The 26,221-nt window shown below is 60.5% G+C and overlaps 1 protein-coding gene across 1 annotated transcript in view; it reads left to right on the top strand.

Annotated features, from left to right (window-relative positions):
• Window positions 1–26,221, top strand: part of SCRIB (scribble planar cell polarity protein) — a 341,504-nt gene that overhangs the window by 283,968 nt on the left and 31,315 nt on the right. The window contains exon 31 of the mRNA XM_063924738.1: window positions 25,101–25,148. Within this exon, the coding sequence (XP_063780808.1) occupies window positions 25,101–25,148 (48 nt within the window). The remainder of the gene's footprint in view (window positions 1–25,100; window positions 25,149–26,221) is intronic.

The raw sequence follows: 26,221 nt of genomic DNA, 5'->3' as shown, positions 1-26,221 counted from the left end.
ACAGTAACAGCGGCACTGACCCCCGCGCACAGTAACAGCGGCACTGACCCCCGCACACAGTAACAGCAGCACTGACCCCTACGCACAGTAACAGCAGCACTGACCCCCGCACACAGTAACAGCAGCACTGACCCCTACGCACAGTAACAGCAGCACTGACCCCTACGCACAGTAACAGCAGCACTGACCCCTACGCACAGTAACAGCAGCACTGACCCCTACGCACAGTAACAGCAGCACTGACCCCTACGCACAGTAACAGCAGCACTGACCCCTACGCACAGTAACAGCAGCACTGACCCCTACGCACAGTAACAGCAGCACTGACCCCTACGCACAGTAACCGCAGCACTGACCCCCGCACACAGTAACAGCAGCACTGACCCCTACGCACAGTAACAGCAGCACTGACCCCTACGCACAGTAACAGCAGCACTGACCCCTACGCACAGTAACAGCAGCACTGACCCCTACGCACAGTAACAGCAGCACTGACCCCTACGCACAGTAACCGCAGCACTGACCCCCGCACACAGTAACAGCAGCACTGACCCCTACGCACAGTAACAGCAGCACTGACCCCTACGCACAGTAACAGCAGCACTGACCCCCGCACACAGTAACAGCAGCACTGACCCCCGCGCACAGTAACAGCAGCACTGACCCCCGCACACAGTAACAGCAGCACTGACCCCCGCGCACAGTAACAGCAGCACTGACCCCCGCGCACAGTAACAGCAGCACTGACCCCTACGCACAGTAACAGCAGCACTGACCCCTACGCACAGTAACAGCAGCACTGACCCCTACGCACAGTAACAGCAGCAGTGACCCCCGCACACAGTAACAGCAGCACTGACCCCTACGCACAGTAACAGCAGCACTGACCCCTACGCACAGTAACAGCAGCACTGACCCCTACGCACAGTAACAGCAGCACTGACCCCTACGCACAGTAACAGCAGCACTGACCCCTACGCACAGTAACCGCAGCACTGACCCCCGCACACAGTAACAGCAGCACTGACCCCTACGCACAGTAACAGCAGCACTGACCCCTACGCACAGTAACAGCAGCACTGACCCCTACGCACAGTAACAGCAGCACTGACCCCCGCACACAGTAACAGCAGCACTGACCCCCGCGCACAGTAACAGCAGCACTGACCCCCGCACACAGTAACAGCAGCACTGACCCCCGCGCACAGTAACAGCAGCACTGACCCCCGCGCACAGTAACAGCAGCACTGACCCCTACGCACAGTAACAGCAGCACTGACCCCTACGCACAGTAACAGCAGCACTGACCCCTACGCACAGTAACAGCAGCAGTGACCCCCGCACACAGTAACAGCAGCACTGACCCCTACGCACACAGTAACAGCGGCACTGACCCCCGCGCACAGTAACAGCGGCACTGACCCCCGCACACAGTAACAGCAGCACTGACCCCTACGCACACAGTAACAGCGGCACTGACCCCTACGCACAGTAACAGCAGCACTGACCCCTACGCACAGTAACAGCGGCACTGACCCCTACGCACAGTAACAGCAGCACTGACCCCTACGCACAGTAACAGCAGCAGTGACCCCCGCACACAGTAACAGCAGCACTGACCCCCGCGCACAGTAACAGCGGCACTGACCCCCGCGCACAGTAACAGCGGCACTGACCCCTACGCACACAGTAACAGCGGCACTGACCCCTACGCACACAGTAACAGCAGCACTGACCCCCGCACACAGTAACAGCAGCACTGACCCCTACGCACAGTAACAGCAGCACTGACCCCTACGCACAGTAACAGCGGCACTGACCCCTACGCACAGTAACAGCAGCACTGACCCCTACGCACAGTAACCGCAGCACTGACCCCCGCACACAGTAACAGCAGCACTGACCCCTACGCACAGTAACAGCAGCACTGACCCCCGCACACAGTAACAGCAGCACTGACCCCCGCACACAGTAACAGCAGCACTGACCCCCGCACACAGTAACAGCAGCACTGACCCCTACGCACAGTAACAGCAGCACTGACCCCTACGCACAGTAACAGCAGCACTGACCCCTACGCACAGTAACAGCAGCACTGACCCCTACGCACAGTAACAGCAGCACTGACCCCTACGCACAGTAACAGCAGCACTGACCCCCGCACACAGTAACAGCAGCACTGACCCCTACGCACAGTAACAGCAGCACTGACCCCTACGCACAGTAACAGCAGCACTGACCCCTACGCACAGTAACAGCAGCACTGACCCCCGCACACAGTAACAGCAGCACTGACCCCCGCGCACAGTAACAGCAGCACTGACCCCCGCGCACAGTAACAGCAGCACTGACCCCTACGCACACAGTAACAGCGGCACTGACCCCTACGCACAGTAACAGCAGCACTGACCCCTACGCACAGTAACAGCGGCACTGACCCCTACGCACAGTAACAGCAGCACTGACCCCTACGCACAGTAACAGCAGCAGTGACCCCCGCACACAGTAACAGCAGCACTGACCCCCGCGCACAGTAACAGCGGCACTGACCCCCGCGCACAGTAACAGCGGCACTGACCCCTACGCACACAGTAACAGCGGCACTGACCCCTACGCACACAGTAACAGCAGCACTGACCCCCGCACACAGTAACAGCAGCACTGACCCCTACGCACAGTAACAGCAGCACTGACCCCTACGCACAGTAACAGCGGCACTGACCCCTACGCACAGTAACAGCAGCACTGACCCCTACGCACAGTAACCGCAGCACTGACCCCCGCACACAGTAACAGCAGCACTGACCCCTACGCACAGTAACAGCAGCACTGACCCCCGCACACAGTAACAGCAGCACTGACCCCCGCACACAGTAACAGCAGCACTGACCCCCGCACACAGTAACAGCAGCACTGACCCCCGCACACAGTAACAGCAGCACTGACCCCTACGCACAGTAACAGCAGCAGTGACCCCCGCACACAGTAACAGCAGCACTGACCCCCGCGCACAGTAACAGCGGCACTGACCCCCGCGCACAGTAACAGCGGCACTGACCCCCGCGCGCAGTAACAGCAGCACTGACCCCTACGCACACAGTAACAGCGGCACTGACCCCCGCGCACAGTAACAGCGGCACTGACCCCCGCGCACAGTAACAGCGGCACTGACCCCTGCACACAGTAACAGCAGCACTGACCCCTACGCACAGTAACAGCAGCACTGACCCCCGCACACAGTAACAGCGGCACTGACCCCCGCGCACAGTAACAGCAGCACTGACCCCTACGCACAGTAACAGCAGCACTGACCCCTGCGCACAGTAACAGCAGCACTGACCCCCGCACACAGTAACAGCGGCACTGACCCCCGCGCACAGTAACAGCAGCACTGACCCCCGCACACAGTAACAGCGGCACTGACCCCCGCGCACAGTAACAGCGGCACTGACCCCCGCGCACAGTAACAGCGGCACTGACCCCCGCGCGCAGTAACAGCAGCACTGACCCCTACGCACACAGTAACAGCGGCACTGACCCCCGCGCACAGTAACAGCGGCACTGACCCCCGCGCACAGTAACAGCGGCACTGACCCCTACGCACAGTAACAGCAGCACTGACCCCTACGCACAGTAACAGCAGCACTGACCCCTACGCACAGTAACAGCAGCACTGACCCCCGCACACAGTAACAGCAGCACTGACCCCCGCACACAGTAACAGCAGCACTGACCCCTACGCACAGTAACAGCAGCACTGACCCCCGCGCACAGTAACAGCAGCACTGACCCCTACGCACAGTAACAGCAGCACTGACCCCTGCGCACAGTAACAGCGGCACTGACCCCTACGCACAGTAACAGCAGCAGTGACCCCCGCGCGCAGTAACAGCAGCACTGACCCCTACGCACAGTAACAGCAGCACTGACCCCCGCACACAGTAACAGCAGCACTGACCCCCGCACACAGTAACAGCAGCACTGACCCCCGCACACAGTAACAGCAGCACTGACCCCCGCACACAGTAACAGCAGCACTGACCCCTACGCACAGTAACAGCAGCAGTGACCCCCGCACACAGTAACAGCAGCACTGACCCCCGCGCACAGTAACAGCGGCACTGACCCCCGCGCACAGTAACAGCGGCACTGACCCCCGCGCGCAGTAACAGCAGCACTGACCCCTACACACACAGTAACAGCGGCACTGACCCCCGCGCACAGTAACAGCGGCACTGACCCCCGCGCACAGTAACAGCGGCACTGACCCCTGCACACAGTAACAGCAGCACTGACCCCTACGCACAGTAACAGCAGCACTGACCCCCGCACACAGTAACAGCGGCACTGACCCCCGCGCACAGTAACAGCAGCACTGACCCCTACGCACAGTAACAGCAGCACTGACCCCTGCGCACAGTAACAGCAGCACTGACCCCCGCACACAGTAACAGCGGCACTGACCCCCGCGCACAGTAACAGCAGCACTGACCCCCGCACACAGTAACAGCGGCACTGACCCCCGCGCACAGTAACAGCGGCACTGACCCCCGCGCACAGTAACAGCGGCACTGACCCCCGCGCGCAGTAACAGCAGCACTGACCCCTACGCACACAGTAACAGCGGCACTGACCCCCGCGCACAGTAACAGCGGCACTGACCCCCGCGCACAGTAACAGCGGCACTGACCCCTACGCACAGTAACAGCAGCACTGACCCCTACGCACAGTAACAGCAGCACTGACCCCTACGCACAGTAACAGCAGCACTGACCCCCGCACACAGTAACAGCAGCACTGACCCCCGCACACAGTAACAGCAGCACTGACCCCTACGCACAGTAACAGCAGCACTGACCCCCGCGCACAGTAACAGCAGCACTGACCCCTACGCACAGTAACAGCAGCACTGACCCCTGCGCACAGTAACAGCGGCACTGACCCCTACGCACAGTAACAGCAGCAGTGACCCCCGCGCGCAGTAACAGCAGCACTGACCCCTACGCACAGTAACAGCGGCACTGACCCCCGCGCACAGTAACAGCGGCACTGACCCCCGCGCACAGTAACAGCGGCACTGACCCCCGCACACAGTAACAGCGGCACTGACCCCCGCACACAGTAACAGCAGCACTGACCCCTACGCACAGTAACAGCAGCACTGACCCCTACGCACAGTAACAGCAGCACTGACCCCTACGCACAGTAACAGCAGCACTGACCCCTACGCACAGTAACAGCAGCACTGACCCCTACGCACAGTAACAGCAGCACTGACCCCTACGCACAGTAACAGCAGCACTGACCCCTACGCACAGTAACAGCAGCACTGACCCCCGCACACAGTAACAGCAGCACTGACCCCTACGCACAGTAACAGCAGCACTGACCCCTACGCACAGTAACAGCAGCACTGACCCCCGCACACAGTAACAGCAGCACTGACCCCCGCACACAGTAACAGCAGCACTGACCCCTACGCACAGTAACAGCAGCACTGACCCCTACGCACAGTAACAGCAGCACTGACCCCTACGCACAGTAACAGCAGCACTGACCCCCGCACACAGTAACAGCGGCACTGACCCCTACGCACAGTAACAGCAGCACTGACCCCTGCGCACAGTAACAGCGGCACTGACCCCTACGCACAGTAACGGCAGCACTGACCCCTACGCACAGTAACAGCAGCACTGACCCCCGCACACAGTAACAGCGGCACTGACCCCTACGCACAGTAACAGCAGCACTGACCCCCGCACACAGTAACAGCGGCACTGACCCCTATGCACAGTAACAGCAGCACTGACCCCTGCGCACAGTAACAGCAGCACTGACCCCTGCGCACAGTAACAGCAGCAGTGACCCCCGCGCGCAGTAACAGCAGCACTGACCCCTACGCACACAGTAACAGCGGCACTGACCCCCGCGCACAGTAACAGCGGCACTGACCCCCGCGCACAGTAACAGCGGCACTGACCCCCGCACACAGTAACAGCAGCACTGACCCCTACGCACAGTAACAGCAGCACTGACCCCCGCACACAGTAACAGCAGCACTGACCCCTACGCACAGTAACAGCAGCACTGACCCCTACGCACAGTAACAGCAGCACTGACCCCTACGCACAGTAACAGCAGCACTGACCCCTACGCACAGTAACAGCAGCACTGACCCCTACGCACAGTAACAGCAGCACTGACCCCTACGCACAGTAACAGCAGCACTGACCCCTACGCACAGTAACAGCAGCACTGACCCCTACGCACAGTAACCGCAGCACTGACCCCCGCACACAGTAACAGCAGCACTGACCCCTACGCACAGTAACAGCAGCACTGACCCCCACGCACAGTAACAGCAGCACTGACCCCTACGCACAGTAACAGCAGCACTGACCCCTACGCACAGTAACAGCAGCACTGACCCCTACGCACAGTAACCGCAGCACTGACCCCCGCACACAGTAACAGCAGCACTGACCCCTACGCACAGTAACAGCAGCACTGACCCCTACGCACAGTAACAGCAGCACTGACCCCCGCACACAGTAACAGCAGCACTGACCCCCGCGCACAGTAACAGCAGCACTGACCCCCGCGCACAGTAACAGCAGCACTGACCCCTACGCACAGTAACAGCAGCACTGACCCCTACGCACAGTAACAGCAGCACTGACCCCTACGCACAGTAACAGCAGCAGTGACCCCCGCACACAGTAACAGCAGCACTGACCCCTACGCACAGTAACAGCAGCACTGACCCCTACGCACAGTAACAGCAGCACTGACCCCTACGCACAGTAACAGCAGCACTGACCCCTACGCACAGTAACAGCAGCACTGACCCCTACGCACAGTAACCGCAGCACTGACCCCCGCACACAGTAACAGCAGCACTGACCCCTACGCACAGTAACAGCAGCACTGACCCCTACGCACAGTAACAGCAGCACTGACCCCTACGCACAGTAACAGCAGCACTGACCCCCGCACACAGTAACAGCAGCACTGACCCCCGCGCACAGTAACAGCAGCACTGACCCCCGCACACAGTAACAGCAGCACTGACCCCCGCGCACAGTAACAGCAGCACTGACCCCCGCGCACAGTAACAGCAGCACTGACCCCTACGCACAGTAACAGCAGCACTGACCCCTACGCACAGTAACAGCAGCACTGACCCCTACGCACAGTAACAGCAGCAGTGACCCCCGCACACAGTAACAGCAGCACTGACCCCTACGCACACAGTAACAGCGGCACTGACCCCCGCGCACAGTAACAGCGGCACTGACCCCCGCACACAGTAACAGCAGCACTGACCCCTACGCACAGTAACAGCAGCACTGACCCCTACGCACAGTAACAGCGGCACTGACCCCTACGCACAGTAACAGCAGCACTGACCCCTACGCACAGTAACAGCAGCAGTGACCCCCGCACACAGTAACAGCAGCACTGACCCCCGCGCACAGTAACAGCGGCACTGACCCCCGCGCACAGTAACAGCGGCACTGACCCCTACGCACACAGTAACAGCGGCACTGACCCCTACGCACACAGTAACAGCAGCACTGACCCCCGCACACAGTAACAGCAGCACTGACCCCTACGCACAGTAACAGCAGCACTGACCCCTACGCACAGTAACAGCGGCACTGACCCCTACGCACAGTAACAGCAGCACTGACCCCTACGCACAGTAACCGCAGCACTGACCCCCGCACACAGTAACAGCAGCACTGACCCCTACGCACAGTAACAGCAGCACTGACCCCCGCACACAGTAACAGCAGCACTGACCCCCGCACACAGTAACAGCAGCACTGACCCCCGCACACAGTAACAGCAGCACTGACCCCCGCACACAGTAACAGCAGCACTGACCCCTACGCACAGTAACAGCAGCAGTGACCCCCGCACACAGTAACAGCAGCACTGACCCCCGCGCACAGTAACAGCGGCACTGACCCCCGCGCACAGTAACAGCGGCACTGACCCCCGCGCGCAGTAACAGCAGCACTGACCCCTACGCACACAGTAACAGCGGCACTGACCCCCGCGCACAGTAACAGCGGCACTGACCCCCGCGCACAGTAACAGCGGCACTGACCCCTGCACACAGTAACAGCAGCACTGACCCCTACGCACAGTAACAGCAGCACTGACCCCCGCACACAGTAACAGCGGCACTGACCCCCGCGCACAGTAACAGCAGCACTGACCCCTACGCACAGTAACAGCAGCACTGACCCCTGCGCACAGTAACAGCAGCACTGACCCCCGCACACAGTAACAGCGGCACTGACCCCCGCGCACAGTAACAGCAGCACTGACCCCCGCACACAGTAACAGCGGCACTGACCCCCGCGCACAGTAACAGCGGCACTGACCCCCGCGCACAGTAACAGCGGCACTGACCCCCGCGCGCAGTAACAGCAGCACTGACCCCTACGCACAGTAACAGCAGCACTGACCCCTACGCACAGTAACAGCAGCACTGACCCCTACGCACAGTAACAGCAGCACTGACCCCTACGCACAGTAACCGCAGCACTGACCCCCGCACACAGTAACAGCAGCACTGACCCCTACGCACAGTAACAGCAGCACTGACCCCTACGCACAGTAACAGCAGCACTGACCCCTACGCACAGTAACAGCAGCACTGACCCCCGCACACAGTAACAGCAGCACTGACCCCCGCGCACAGTAACAGCAGCACTGACCCCCGCACACAGTAACAGCAGCACTGACCCCCGCGCACAGTAACAGCAGCACTGACCCCCGCGCACAGTAACAGCAGCACTGACCCCTACGCACAGTAACAGCAGCACTGACCCCTACGCACAGTAACAGCAGCACTGACCCCTACGCACAGTAACAGCAGCAGTGACCCCCGCACACAGTAACAGCAGCACTGACCCCTACGCACACAGTAACAGCGGCACTGACCCCCGCGCACAGTAACAGCGGCACTGACCCCCGCACACAGTAACAGCAGCACTGACCCCTACGCACACAGTAACAGCGGCACTGACCCCTACGCACAGTAACAGCAGCACTGACCCCTACGCACAGTAACAGCGGCACTGACCCCTACGCACAGTAACAGCAGCACTGACCCCTACGCACAGTAACAGCAGCAGTGACCCCCGCACACAGTAACAGCAGCACTGACCCCCGCGCACAGTAACAGCGGCACTGACCCCCGCGCACAGTAACAGCGGCACTGACCCCTACGCACACAGTAACAGCGGCACTGACCCCTACGCACACAGTAACAGCAGCACTGACCCCCGCACACAGTAACAGCAGCACTGACCCCTACGCACAGTAACAGCAGCACTGACCCCTACGCACAGTAACAGCGGCACTGACCCCTACGCACAGTAACAGCAGCACTGACCCCTACGCACAGTAACCGCAGCACTGACCCCCGCACACAGTAACAGCAGCACTGACCCCTACGCACAGTAACAGCAGCACTGACCCCCGCACACAGTAACAGCAGCACTGACCCCCGCACACAGTAACAGCAGCACTGACCCCCGCACACAGTAACAGCAGCACTGACCCCCGCACACAGTAACAGCAGCACTGACCCCTACGCACAGTAACAGCAGCAGTGACCCCCGCACACAGTAACAGCAGCACTGACCCCCGCGCACAGTAACAGCGGCACTGACCCCCGCGCACAGTAACAGCGGCACTGACCCCCGCGCGCAGTAACAGCAGCACTGACCCCTACGCACACAGTAACAGCGGCACTGACCCCCGCGCACAGTAACAGCGGCACTGACCCCCGCGCACAGTAACAGCGGCACTGACCCCTGCACACAGTAACAGCAGCACTGACCCCTACGCACAGTAACAGCAGCACTGACCCCCGCACACAGTAACAGCGGCACTGACCCCCGCGCACAGTAACAGCAGCACTGACCCCTACGCACAGTAACAGCAGCACTGACCCCTGCGCACAGTAACAGCAGCACTGACCCCCGCACACAGTAACAGCGGCACTGACCCCCGCGCACAGTAACAGCAGCACTGACCCCCGCACACAGTAACAGCGGCACTGACCCCCGCGCACAGTAACAGCGGCACTGACCCCCGCGCACAGTAACAGCGGCACTGACCCCCGCGCGCAGTAACAGCAGCACTGACCCCTACGCACACAGTAACAGCGGCACTGACCCCCGCGCACAGTAACAGCGGCACTGACCCCCGCGCACAGTAACAGCGGCACTGACCCCTACGCACAGTAACAGCAGCACTGACCCCTACGCACAGTAACAGCAGCACTGACCCCTACGCACAGTAACAGCAGCACTGACCCCCGCACACAGTAACAGCAGCACTGACCCCCGCACACAGTAACAGCAGCACTGACCCCTACGCACAGTAACAGCAGCACTGACCCCCGCGCACAGTAACAGCAGCACTGACCCCTACGCACAGTAACAGCAGCACTGACCCCTGCGCACAGTAACAGCGGCACTGACCCCTACGCACAGTAACAGCAGCAGTGACCCCCGCGCGCAGTAACAGCAGCACTGACCCCTACGCACAGTAACAGCAGCACTGACCCCCGCACACAGTAACAGCAGCACTGACCCCCGCACACAGTAACAGCAGCACTGACCCCCGCACACAGTAACAGCAGCACTGACCCCCGCACACAGTAACAGCAGCACTGACCCCTACGCACAGTAACAGCAGCAGTGACCCCCGCACACAGTAACAGCAGCACTGACCCCCGCGCACAGTAACAGCGGCACTGACCCCCGCGCACAGTAACAGCGGCACTGACCCCCGCGCGCAGTAACAGCAGCACTGACCCCTACGCACACAGTAACAGCGGCACTGACCCCCGCGCACAGTAACAGCGGCACTGACCCCCGCGCACAGTAACAGCGGCACTGACCCCTGCACACAGTAACAGCAGCACTGACCCCTACGCACAGTAACAGCAGCACTGACCCCCGCACACAGTAACAGCGGCACTGACCCCCGCGCACAGTAACAGCAGCACTGACCCCTACGCACAGTAACAGCAGCACTGACCCCTGCGCACAGTAACAGCAGCACTGACCCCCGCACACAGTAACAGCGGCACTGACCCCCGCGCACAGTAACAGCAGCACTGACCCCCGCACACAGTAACAGCGGCACTGACCCCCGCGCACAGTAACAGCGGCACTGACCCCCGCGCACAGTAACAGCGGCACTGACCCCCGCGCGCAGTAACAGCAGCACTGACCCCTACGCACACAGTAACAGCGGCACTGACCCCCGCGCACAGTAACAGCGGCACTGACCCCCGCGCACAGTAACAGCGGCACTGACCCCTACGCACAGTAACAGCAGCACTGACCCCTACGCACAGTAACAGCAGCACTGACCCCTACGCACAGTAACAGCAGCACTGACCCCCGCACACAGTAACAGCAGCACTGACCCCCGCACACAGTAACAGCAGCACTGACCCCTACGCACAGTAACAGCAGCACTGACCCCCGCGCACAGTAACAGCAGCACTGACCCCTACGCACAGTAACAGCAGCACTGACCCCTGCGCACAGTAACAGCGGCACTGACCCCTACGCACAGTAACAGCAGCAGTGACCCCCGCGCGCAGTAACAGCAGCACTGACCCCTACGCACAGTAACAGCGGCACTGACCCCCGCGCACAGTAACAGCGGCACTGACCCCCGCGCACAGTAACAGCGGCACTGACCCCCGCACACAGTAACAGCGGCACTGACCCCCGCACACAGTAACAGCAGCACTGACCCCTACGCACAGTAACAGCAGCACTGACCCCTACGCACAGTAACAGCAGCACTGACCCCTACGCACAGTAACAGCAGCACTGACCCCTACGCACAGTAACAGCAGCACTGACCCCTACGCACAGTAACAGCAGCACTGACCCCTACGCACAGTAACAGCAGCACTGACCCCTACGCACAGTAACAGCAGCACTGACCCCCGCACACAGTAACAGCAGCACTGACCCCTACGCACAGTAACAGCAGCACTGACCCCTACGCACAGTAACAGCAGCACTGACCCCCGCACACAGTAACAGCAGCACTGACCCCCGCACACAGTAACAGCAGCACTGACCCCTACGCACAGTAACAGCAGCACTGACCCCTACGCACAGTAACAGCAGCACTGACCCCTACGCACAGTAACAGCAGCACTGACCCCCGCACACAGTAACAGCGGCACTGACCCCTACGCACAGTAACAGCAGCACTGACCCCTGCGCACAGTAACAGCGGCACTGACCCCTACGCACAGTAACGGCAGCACTGACCCCTACGCACAGTAACAGCAGCACTGACCCCCGCACACAGTAACAGCGGCACTGACCCCTACGCACAGTAACAGCAGCACTGACCCCCGCACACAGTAACAGCGGCACTGACCCCTATGCACAGTAACAGCAGCACTGACCCCTGCGCACAGTAACAGCGGCACTGACCCCTACGCACAGTAACCGCAGCACTGACCCCTACGCACAGTAACAGCAGCACTGACCCCTGCGCACAGTAACAGCGGCACTGACCCCTACGCACAGTAACAGCAGCACTGACCCTTACGCACAGTAACAGCAGCCCTGACCCCCGCGCACAGTAACAGCAGCACTGACCCCTACGCACAGTAACAGCAGCACTGACCCCTACGCACAGTAACAGCAGCACTGACCCCTACGCACAGTAACAGCAGCACTGACCCCTGCGCACAGTAACAGCGGCACTGACCCCTACGCACAGTAACAGCAGCACTGACCCCCGCACACAGTAACAGCGGCACTGACCCCTACGCACAGTAACAGCAGCACTGACCCCTGCGCACAGTAACAGCAGCACTGACCCCTACGCACAGTAACCGCAGCACTGACCCCTACGCACAGTATCAGCAGCACTGACCCCTACGCACAGTAACAGCGGCACTGACCCCTACGCACAGTAACAGCAGCACTGACCCCTACGCACAGTAACAGCGGCACTGACCCCTACGCACAGTAACCGCAGCACTGACCCCTACGCACAGTATCAGCAGCACTGACCCCCGCGCGCAGTAACAGCAGCACTGACCCCTACGCACAGTAACAGCGGCACTGACCCCTACGCACAGTAACAGCGGCACTGACCCCCGCGCGCAGTAACAGCGGCCCTGACCCCCGCGCACAGTAACAGCGGCACTGACCCCCGCGCACAGTAACAGCGGCACTGACCCCTACGCACAGTAACAGCGGCACTGACCCCCGCGCACAGTAACAGCAGCACTGACCCCTACGCACAGTAACAGCAGCACTGACCCCTACGCACAGTAACAGCAGCACTGACCCCCGCGCACAGTAACAGCAGCACTGACCCCTGCGCACAGTAACAGCGGCACTGACCCCTACGCACAGTAACAGCAGCACTGACCCCCGCGCACAGTAACAGCGGCCCTGACCCCCGCGCACAGTAACAGCAGCACTGACCCCTACGCACAGTAACAGCAGCAGTGACCCCCGCACACAGTAACAGCAGCACTGACCCCCGCGCACAGTAACAGCGGCCCTGACCCCCGCGCACAGTAACAGCAGCACTGACCCCCGCGCACAGTAACAGCAGCACTGACCCCCGCGCACAGTAACAGCAGCACTGACCCCTGCGCACAGTAACAGCAGCACTGACCCCTGCACACAGTAACAGCGGCACTGACCCCCGCGCACAGTAACAGCAGCACTGACCCCCGCACACAGTAACAGCGGCACTGACCCCCGCGCACAGTAACAGCGGCACTGACCCCTACGCACAGTAACAGCAGCACTGACCCCCGCACACAGTAACAGCGGCACTGACCCCCGCGCACAGTAACAGCAGCACTGACCCCTGCACACAGTAACAGCGGCACTGACCCCCGCGCACAGTAACAGCAGCACTGACCCCTACGCACAGTAACAGCAGCAGTGACCCCCGCGCGCAGTAACAGCAGCACTGACCCCTACGCACACAGTAACAGCGGCACTGACCCCCGCGCACAGTAACAGCGGCACTGACCCCCGCGCACAGTAACAGCGGCACTGACCCCCGCACACAGTAACAGCAGCACTGACCCCCGCACACAGTAACAGCAGCACTGACCCCTACGCACAGTAACAGCAGCACTGACCCCTACGCACAGTAACAGCAGCACTGACCCCCGCACACAGTAACAGCAGCACTGACCCCTACGCACAGTAACCGCAGCACTGACCCCCGCACACAGTAACAGCAGCACTGACCCCTACGCACAGTAACCGCAGCACTGACCCCCGCACACAGTAACAGCAGCACTGACCCCTACGCACAGTAACAGCAGCACTGACCCCTACGCACAGTAACAGCAGCACTGACCCCCGCACACAGTAACAGCAGCACTGACCCCCGCACACAGTAACAGCAGCACTGACCCCTACGCACAGTAACAGCAGCACTGACCCCCGCACACAGTAACAGCAGCACTGACCCCTACGCACAGTAACAGCAGCACTGACCCCCGCACACAGTAACAGCAGCACTGACCCCCGCACACAGTAACAGCAGCACTGACCCCTACGCACAGTAACAGCGGCACTGACCCCCGCACACAGTAACAGCAGCACTGACCCCTACGCACAGTAACAGCAGCACTGACCCCCGCACACAGTAACAGCAGCACTGACCCCTACGCACAGTAACAGCAGCACTGACCCCTACGCACAGTAACAGCAGCACTGACCCCCGCACACAGTAACAGCAGCACTGACCCCCGCACACAGTAACAGCAGCACTGACCCCTACGCACAGTAACAGCAGCACTGACCCCCGCACACAGTAACAGCAGCACTGACCCCTACGCACAGTAACAGCAGCACTGACCCCCGCACACAGTAACAGCGGCACTGACCCCTACGCACAGTAACAGCAGCACTGACCCCCGCACACAGTAACAGCAGCACTGACCCCCGCGCACAGTAACAGCAGCACTGACCCCCGCACACAGTAACAGCAGCACTGACCCCCGCGCACAGTAACAGCAGCACTGACCCCTACGCACAGTAACAGCAGCACTGACCCCTACGCACAGTAACAGCAGCACTGACCCCCGCACACAGTAACAGCAGCACTGACCCCCGCGCACAGTAACAGCAGCACTGACCCCTGCACACAGTAACAGCGGCACTGACCCCCGCGCACAGTAACAGCAGCACTGACCCCTACGCACAGTAACAGCAGCAGTGACCCCCGCGCGCAGTAACAGCAGCACTGACCCCTACGCACACAGTAACAGCGGCACTGACCCCCGCGCACAGTAACAGCGGCACTGACCCCCGCGCACAGTAACAGCGGCACTGACCCCCGCACACAGTAACAGCAGCACTGACCCCTACGCACAGTAACAGCAGCACTGACCCCTACGCACAGTAACAGCAGCACTGACCCCTACGCACAGTAACAGCAGCACTGACCCCTACGCACAGTAACAGCAGCACTGACCCCTACGCACAGTAACAGCAGCACTGACCCCTACGCACAGTAACAGCAGCACTGACCCCTACGCACAGTAACCGCAGCACTGACCCCCGCACACAGTAACAGCAGCACTGACCCCTACGCACAGTAACAGCAGCACTGACCCCTACGCACAGTAACAGCAGCACTGACCCCTACGCACAGTAACAGCAGCACTGACCCCTACGCACAGTAACAGCGGCACTGACCCCTACGCACAGTAACAGCAGCACTGACCCCTACGCACAGTAACAGCAGCACTGACCCCTACGCACAGTAACAGCAGCACTGACCCCTACGCACAGTAACAGCAGCACTGACCCCTACGCACAGTAACAGCAGCACTGACCCCCGCACACAGTAACAGCAGCACTGACCCCCGCGCACAGTAACAGCAGCACTGACCCCCGCACACAGTAACAGCAGCACTGACCCCCGCGCACAGTAACAGCAGCACTGACCCCCGCGCACAGTAACAGCAGCACTGACCCCTACGCACAGTAACAGCAGCACTGACCCCTACGCACAGTAACAGCAGCACTGACCCCCGCACACAGTAACAGCAGCACTGACCCCCGCGCACAGTAACAGCAGCACTGACCCCTACGCACAGTAACAGCAGCACTGACCCCCGCACACAGTAACAGCAGCACTGACCCCCGCGCACAGTAACAGCAGCACTGACCCCCGCACACAGTAACAGCAGCACTGACCCCCGCGCACAGTAACAGCAGCACTGACCCCCGCGCACAGTAACAGCAGCACTGACCCCTACGCACAGTAACAGCAGCACTGACCCCTACGCACAGTAACAGCAGCACTGACCCCCGCACACAGTAACAGCAGCACTGACCCCCGCACACAGTAACAGCAGCACTGACCCCTACGCACAGTAACAGCAGCAGTGACCCCCGCACACAGTAACAGCAGCACTGACCCCCGCGCACAGTAACAGCGGCACTGACCCCCGCGCACAGTAACAGCGGCACTGACCCCCGCGCGCAGTAACAGCAGCACTGACCCCTACGCACACAGTAACAGCGGCACTGACCCCCGCGCACAGTAACAGCGGCACTGACCCCCGCGCACAGTAACAGCGGCACTGACCCCTGCACACAGTAACAGCAGCACTGACCCCTACGCACAGTAACAGCAGCACTGACCCCCGCACACAGTAACAGCGGCACTGACCCCCGCGCACAGTAACAGCAGCACTGACCCCTACGCACAGTAACAGCAGCACTGACCCCTGCGCACAGTAACAGCAGCACTGACCCCCGCACACAGTAACAGCGGCACTGACCCCCGCGCACAGTAACAGCAGCACTGACCCCCGCACACAGTAACAGCGGCACTGACCCCCGCGCACAGTAACAGCGGCACTGACCCCCGCGCACAGTAACAGCGGCACTGACCCCCGCGCGCAGTAACAGCAGCACTGACCCCTACGCACACAGTAACAGCGGCACTGACCCCCGCGCACAGTAACAGCGGCACTGACCCCCGCGCACAGTAACAGCGGCACTGACCCCTACGCACAGTAACAGCAGCACTGACCCCTACGCACAGTAACAGCAGCACTGACCCCTACGCACAGTAACAGCAGCACTGACCCCCGCACACAGTAACAGCAGCACTGACCCCCGCACACAGTAACAGCAGCACTGACCCCTACGCACAGTAACAGCAGCACTGACCCCCGCGCACAGTAACAGCAGCACTGACCCCTACGCACAGTAACAGCAGCACTGACCCCTGCGCACAGTAACAGCGGCACTGACCCCTACGCACAGTAACAGCAGCAGTGACCCCCGCGCGCAGTAACAGCAGCACTGACCCCTACGCACAGTAACAGCAGCACTGACCCCCGCACACAGTAACAGCAGCACTGACCCCCGCACACAGTAACAGCAGCACTGACCCCCGCACACAGTAACAGCAGCACTGACCCCCGCACACAGTAACAGCAGCACTGACCCCTACGCACAGTAACAGCAGCAGTGACCCCCGCACACAGTAACAGCAGCACTGACCCCCGCGCACAGTAACAGCGGCACTGACCCCCGCGCACAGTAACAGCGGCACTGACCCCCGCGCGCAGTAACAGCAGCACTGACCCCTACGCACACAGTAACAGCGGCACTGACCCCCGCGCACAGTAACAGCGGCACTGACCCCCGCGCACAGTAACAGCGGCACTGACCCCTGCACACAGTAACAGCAGCACTGACCCCTACGCACAGTAACAGCAGCACTGACCCCCGCACACAGTAACAGCGGCACTGACCCCCGCGCACAGTAACAGCAGCACTGACCCCTACGCACAGTAACAGCAGCACTGACCCCTGCGCACAGTAACAGCAGCACTGACCCCCGCACACAGTAACAGCGGCACTGACCCCCGCGCACAGTAACAGCAGCACTGACCCCCGCACACAGTAACAGCGGCACTGACCCCCGCGCACAGTAACAGCGGCACTGACCCCCGCGCACAGTAACAGCGGCACTGACCCCCGCGCGCAGTAACAGCAGCACTGACCCCTACGCACACAGTAACAGCGGCACTGACCCCCGCGCACAGTAACAGCGGCACTGACCCCCGCGCACAGTAACAGCGGCACTGACCCCTACGCACAGTAACAGCAGCACTGACCCCTACGCACAGTAACAGCAGCACTGACCCCTACGCACAGTAACAGCAGCACTGACCCCCGCACACAGTAACAGCAGCACTGACCCCCGCACACAGTAACAGCAGCACTGACCCCTACGCACAGTAACAGCAGCACTGACCCCCGCGCACAGTAACAGCAGCACTGACCCCTACGCACAGTAACAGCAGCACTGACCCCTGCGCACAGTAACAGCGGCACTGACCCCTACGCACAGTAACAGCAGCAGTGACCCCCGCGCGCAGTAACAGCAGCACTGACCCCTACGCACAGTAACAGCGGCACTGACCCCCGCGCACAGTAACAGCGGCACTGACCCCCGCGCACAGTAACAGCGGCACTGACCCCCGCACACAGTAACAGCGGCACTGACCCCCGCACACAGTAACAGCAGCACTGACCCCTACGCACAGTAACAGCAGCACTGACCCCTACGCACAGTAACAGCAGCACTGACCCCTACGCACAGTAACAGCAGCACTGACCCCTACGCACAGTAACAGCAGCACTGACCCCTACGCACAGTAACAGCAGCACTGACCCCTACGCACAGTAACAGCAGCACTGACCCCTACGCACAGTAACAGCAGCACTGACCCCCGCACACAGTAACAGCAGCACTGACCCCTACGCACAGTAACAGCAGCACTGACCCCTACGCACAGTAACAGCAGCACTGACCCCCGCACACAGTAACAGCAGCACTGACCCCCGCACACAGTAACAGCAGCACTGACCCCTACGCACAGTAACAGCAGCACTGACCCCTACGCACAGTAACAGCAGCACTGACCCCTACGCACAGTAACAGCAGCACTGACCCCCGCACACAGTAACAGCGGCACTGACCCCTACGCACAGTAACAGCAGCACTGACCCCTGCGCACAGTAACAGCGGCACTGACCCCTACGCACAGTAACGGCAGCACTGACCCCTACGCACAGTAACAGCAGCACTGACCCCCGCACACAGTAACAGCGGCACTGACCCCTACGCACAGTAACAGCAGCACTGACCCCCGCACACAGTAACAGCGGCACTGACCCCTATGCACAGTAACAGCAGCACTGACCCCTGCGCACAGTAACAGCGGCACTGACCCCTACGCACAGTAACCGCAGCACTGACCCCTACGCACAGTAACAGCAGCACTGACCCCTGCGCACAGTAACAGCGGCACTGACCCCTACGCACAGTAACAGCAGCACTGACCCTTACGCACAGTAACAGCAGCCCTGACCCCCGCGCACAGTAACAGCAGCACTGACCCCTACGCACAGTAACAGCAGCACTGACCCCTACGCACAGTAACAGCAGCACTGACCCCTACGCACAGTAACAGCAGCACTGACCCCTGCGCACAGTAACAGCGGCACTGACCCCTACGCACAGTAACAGCAGCACTGACCCCCGCACACAGTAACAGCGGCACTGACCCCTACGCACAGTAACAGCAGCACTGACCCCTGCGCACAGTAACAGCAGCACTGACCCCTACGCACAGTAACCGCAGCACTGACCCCTACGCACAGTATCAGCAGCACTGACCCCTACGCACAGTAACAGCGGCACTGACCCCTACGCACAGTAACAGCAGCACTGACCCCTACGCACAGTAACAGCGGCACTGACCCCTACGCACAGTAACCGCAGCACTGACCCCTACGCACAGTATCAGCAGCACTGACCCCCGCGCGCAGTAACAGCAGCACTGACCCCTACGCACAGTAACAGCGGCACTGACCCCTACGCACAGTAACAGCGGCACTGACCCCCGCGCGCAGTAACAGCGGCCCTGACCCCCGCGCACAGTAACAGCGGCACTGACCCCCGCGCACAGTAACAGCGGCACTGACCCCTACGCACAGTAACAGCGGCACTGACCCCCGCGCACAGTAACAGCAGCACTGACCCCTACGCACAGTAACAGCAGCACTGACCCCTACGCACAGTAACAGCAGCACTGACCCCCGCGCACAGTAACAGCAGCACTGACCCCTGCGCACAGTAACAGCGGCACTGACCCCTACGCACAGTAACAGCAGCACTGACCCCCGCGCACAGTAACAGCGGCCCTGACCCCCGCGCACAGTAACAGCAGCACTGACCCCTACGCACAGTAACAGCAGCAGTGACCCCCGCACACAGTAACAGCAGCACTGACCCCCGCGCACAGTAACAGCGGCCCTGACCCCCGCGCACAGTAACAGCAGCACTGACCCCCGCGCACAGTAACAGCAGCACTGACCCCCGCGCACAGTAACAGCAGCACTGACCCCTGCGCACAGTAACAGCAGCACTGACCCCTGCACACAGTAACAGCGGCACTGACCCCCGCGCACAGTAACAGCAGCACTGACCCCCGCACACAGTAACAGCGGCACTGACCCCCGCGCACAGTAACAGCGGCACTGACCCCTACGCACAGTAACAGCAGCACTGACCCCCGCACACAGTAACAGCGGCACTGACCCCCGCGCACAGTAACAGCAGCACTGACCCCTGCACACAGTAACAGCGGCACTGACCCCCGCGCACAGTAACAGCAGCACTGACCCCTACGCACAGTAACAGCAGCAGTGACCCCCGCGCGCAGTAACAGCAGCACTGACCCCTACGCACACAGTAACAGCGGCACTGACCCCCGCGCACAGTAACAGCGGCACTGACCCCCGCGCACAGTAACAGCGGCACTGACCCCCGCACACAGTAACAGCAGCACTGACCCCCGCACACAGTAACAGCAGCACTGACCCCTACGCACAGTAACAGCAGCACTGACCCCTACGCACAGTAACAGCAGCACTGACCCCCGCACACAGTAACAGCAGCACTGACCCCTACGCACAGTAACCGCAGCACTGACCCCCGCACACAGTAACAGCAGCACTGACCCCTACGCACAGTAACCGCAGCACTGACCCCCGCACACAGTAACAGCAGCACTGACCCCTACGCACAGTAACAGCAGCACTGACCCCTACGCACAGTAACAGCAGCACTGACCCCCGCACACAGTAACAGCAGCACTGACCCCCGCACACAGTAACAGCAGCACTGACCCCTACGCACAGTAACAGCAGCACTGACCCCCGCACACAGTAACAGCAGCACTGACCCCTACGCACAGTAACAGCAGCACTGACCCCCGCACACAGTAACAGCAGCACTGACCCCCGCACACAGTAACAGCAGCACTGACCCCTACGCACAGTAACAGCGGCACTGACCCCCGCACACAGTAACAGCAGCACTGACCCCTACGCACAGTAACAGCAGCACTGACCCCCGCACACAGTAACAGCAGCACTGACCCCTACGCACAGTAACAGCAGCACTGACCCCTACGCACAGTAACAGCAGCACTGACCCCCGCACACAGTAACAGCAGCACTGACCCCCGCACACAGTAACAGCAGCACTGACCCCTACGCACAGTAACAGCAGCACTGACCCCCGCACACAGTAACAGCAGCACTGACCCCTACGCACAGTAACAGCAGCACTGACCCCCGCACACAGTAACAGCGGCACTGACCCCTACGCACAGTAACAGCAGCACTGACCCCCGCACACAGTAACAGCAGCACTGACCCCCGCGCACAGTAACAGCAGCACTGACCCCCGCACACAGTAACAGCAGCACTGACCCCCGCGCACAGTAACAGCAGCACTGACCCCTACGCACAGTAACAGCAGCACTGACCCCTACGCACAGTAACAGCAGCACTGACCCCCGCACACAGTAACAGCAGCACTGACCCCCGCGCACAGTAACAGCAGCACTGACCCCTGCACACAGTAACAGCGGCACTGACCCCCGCGCACAGTAACAGCAGCACTGACCCCTACGCACAGTAACAGCAGCAGTGACCCCCGCGCGCAGTAACAGCAGCACTGACCCCTACGCACACAGTAACAGCGGCACTGACCCCCGCGCACAGTAACAGCGGCACTGACCCCCGCGCACAGTAACAGCGGCACTGACCCCCGCACACAGTAACAGCAGCACTGACCCCTACGCACAGTAACAGCAGCACTGACCCCTACGCACAGTAACAGCAGCACTGACCCCTACGCACAGTAACAGCAGCACTGACCCCTACGCACAGTAACAGCAGCACTGACCCCTACGCACAGTAACAGCAGCACTGACCCCTACGCACAGTAACAGCAGCACTGACCCCTACGCACAGTAACCGCAGCACTGACCCCCGCACACAGTAACAGCAGCACTGACCCCTACGCACAGTAACAGCAGCACTGACCCCTACGCACAGTAACAGCAGCACTGACCCCTACGCACAGTAACAGCAGCACTGACCCCTACGCACAGTAACAGCGGCACTGACCCCTACGCACAGTAACAGCAGCACTGACCCCTACGCACAGTAACAGCAGCACTGACCCCTACGCACAGTAACAGCAGCACTGACCCCTACGCACAGTAACAGCAGCACTGACCCCTACGCACAGTAACAGCAGCACTGACCCCCGCACACAGTAACAGCAGCACTGACCCCCGCGCACAGTAACAGCAGCACTGACCCCCGCACACAGTAACAGCAGCACTGACCCCCGCGCACAGTAACAGCAGCACTGACCCCCGCGCACAGTAACAGCAGCACTGACCCCTACGCACAGTAACAGCAGCACTGACCCCTACGCACAGTAACAGCAGCACTGACCCCTACGCACAGTAACAGCAGCACTGACCCCCGCACACAGTAACAGCAGCACTGACCCCCGCGCACAGTAACAGCAGCACTGACCCCCGCACACAGTAACAGCAGCACTGACCCCCGCGCACAGTAACAGCAGCACTGACCCCCGCGCACAGTAACAGCAGCACTGACCCCTACGCACAGTAACAGCAGCACTGACCCCTACGCACAGTAACAGCAGCACTGACCCCTACGCACAGTAACAGCAGCAGTGACCCCCGCACACAGTAACAGCAGCACTGACCCCTACGCACACAGTAACAGCGGCACTGACCCCCGCGCACAGTAACAGCGGCACTGACCCCCGCACACAGTAACAGCAGCACTGACCCCTACGCACACAGTAACAGCGGCACTGACCCCTACGCACAGTAACAGCAGCACTGACCCCTACGCACACAGTAACAGCGGCACTGACCCCTGCACACAGTAACAGCAGCACTGACCCCTACGCACAGTAACAGCAGCACTGACCCCCGCACACAGTAACAGCGGCACTGACCCCCGCGCACAGTAACAGCAGCACTGACCCCTACGCACAGTAACAGCAGCACTGACCCCTACGCACAGTAACAGCAGCACTGACCCCCGCACACAGTAACAGCGGCACTGACCCCCGCGCACAGTAACAGCAGCACTGACCCCTACGCACAGTAACAGCAGCACTGACCCCCGCGCACAGTAACAGCGGCACTGACCCCCGCGCACAGTAACAGCGGCACTGACCCCTACGCACACAGTAACAGCGGCACTGACCCCTACGCACACAGTAACAGCAGCACTGACCCCCGCACACAGTAACAGCAGCACTGACCCCTACGCACAGTAACAGCAGCACTGACCCCTACGCACAGTAACAGCAGCACTGACCCCTACGCACAGTAACAGCAGCACTGACCCCTACGCACAGTAACCGCAGCACTGACCCCCGCACACAGTAACAGCAGCACTGACCCCTACGCACAGTAACAGCAGCACTGACCCCCGCACACAGTAACAGCAGCACTGACCCCCGCACACAGTAACAGCAGCACTGACCCCCGCACACAGTAACAGCAGCACTGACCCCTACGCACAGTAACAGCAGCACTGACCCCCGCACACAGTAACAGCAGCACTGACCCCCGCACACAGTAACAGCAGCACTGACCCCTACGCACAGTAACAGCAGCACTGACCCCTACGCACAGTAACAGCAGCACTGACCCCCGCACACAGTAACAGCAGCACTGACCCCCGCGCACAGTAACAGCAGCACTGACCCCTGCACACAGTAACAGCGGCACTGACCCCTACGCACAGTAACAGCAGCACTGACCCCCGCGCACAGTAACAGCAGCACTGACCCCCGCACACAGTAACAGCAGCACTGACCCCCGCACACAGTAACAGCAGCACTGACCCCTACGCACAGTAACAGCGGCACTGACCCCCGCACACAGTAACAGCAGCACTGACCCCTACGCACAGTAACAGCAGCACTGACCCCTACGCACAGTAACAGCAGCACTGACCCCCGCACACAGTAACAGCAGCACTGACCCCTACGCACAGTAACAGCAGCACTGACCCCCGCACACAGTAACAGCAGCACTGACCCCCGCACACAGTAACAGCAGCACTGACCCCTACGCACAGTAACAGCGGCACTGACCCCCGCACACAGTAACAGCAGCACTGACCCCTACGCACAGTAACAGCAGCACTGACCCCCGCACACAGTAACAGCGGCACTGACCCCTACGCACAGTAACAGCAGCACTGACGCCTACGCACAGTAACAGCAGCACTGACCCCTACGCACAGTAACAGCAGCACTGACCCCCGCACACAGTAACAGCGGCACTGACCCCCGCACACAGTAACAGCAGCACTGACCCCTACGCACAGTAACAGCAGCACTGACCCCTACGCACAGTAACAGCGGCACTGACCCCTACGCACAGTAACAGCAGCACTGACCCCTACGCACAGTAACAGCGGCACTGACCCCTACGCACAGTAACAGCAGCACTGACCCCTACGCACAGTAACAGCGGCACTGACCCCCGCGCGCGCAGGATGACCAGCACATTGGTTCAGTTCTTAAATACTTTTGCTGCCACCTTGTTAGATTTGTCTCCCATTCTCTGTATAACACGATACTCTCCACTGTGCCAGGCGGTCCCACCTCCATCCTGTCACCTTGCTGGCAGGGAGACACGATTTGTAAGTGATGTTGTGTTCTGCATCTGGCTATACTTACTGCATCCAGCGGAGCCTATATATGCCTAACACTGGCTGTATAAAGTAATGGTGTATCATCCAAGTGCTGCTAGAACTTCATGGAGCAACGTGTGCTGTGAACAAGTATGGCGCCTGTAATGCAGTGGTGCAGTTCCAGAATCCATCCTCTGCATGTACTGCGCTGGGGAAATGTCAGTAATTCCAGTCTGTCCGCGTCAGTGTTACGGTGAGAGAGCAGGACGGGTGAGAGCTCAGTGATCTGGTTAGAGAGCAGGACGGGTGAGAGCTCAGTGATCTGGTTAGAGAGCAGGACGGGTGAGGGCTCAGTGATCTGGTTAGAGAGCAGGACGGGTGACGGCTCAGTGATCTGGTTAGAGAGCAGGACAGGTGAGGGCTCAGTGATCTGGTTAGAGAGCAGGACGGGTGAGGGCTCAATGATCTGGTTAGAGAGCAGGACGGGTGAGGGATCAGTGATCTGGTTAGAGAGCAGGACAGGTGAGGGATCACTGATCTGGTTAGAGAGCAGGACAGGTGAGGGATCAGTGATCTGGTTAGAGAGCAGGACGGGTGAGGGCTCAGTGATCTGGTTAGAGAGCAGGACAGGTGAGGGATCAGTGATCTGGTTAGAGAGCAGGACAGGTGAGGGATCAGTGATCTGGTTAGAGAGCAGGACGGGTGACGGCTCAATGATCTGGTTAGAGAGCAGGACAGGTGAGGGATCAGTGATCTGGTTAGAGAGCAGGACGGGTGACGGCTCAATGATCTGGTTAGAGAGCAGGACAGGTGAGGGATCAGTGATCTGGTTAGAGAGCAGGACGGGTGACGGCTCAATGATCTGGTTAGAGAGCAGGACAGGTGAGGGATCAGTGATCTGGTGAGAGAGCAGGACAGGTGAGGGATCAGTGATCTGGTTAGAGAGCAGGACAGGTGAGGGATCAGTGATCTGGTTAGAGAGCAGGACGGGTGAGGGCTCAGTGATCTGGTTAGAGAGCAGGACAGGTGAGGGATCAGTGATCTGGTTAGAGAGCAGGACAGGTGAGGGATCAGTGATCTGG

Source organism: Pseudophryne corroboree, chromosome 5, assembly GCF_028390025.1.
Source record: "Pseudophryne corroboree isolate aPseCor3 chromosome 5, aPseCor3.hap2, whole genome shotgun sequence".
NCBI classification, from domain to species: Eukaryota; Metazoa; Chordata; class Amphibia; order Anura; family Myobatrachidae; genus Pseudophryne; species Pseudophryne corroboree.
Note: the sequence above shows the minus strand (reverse complement) of the source record. Positions and strands in the feature narration are given on the sequence as shown.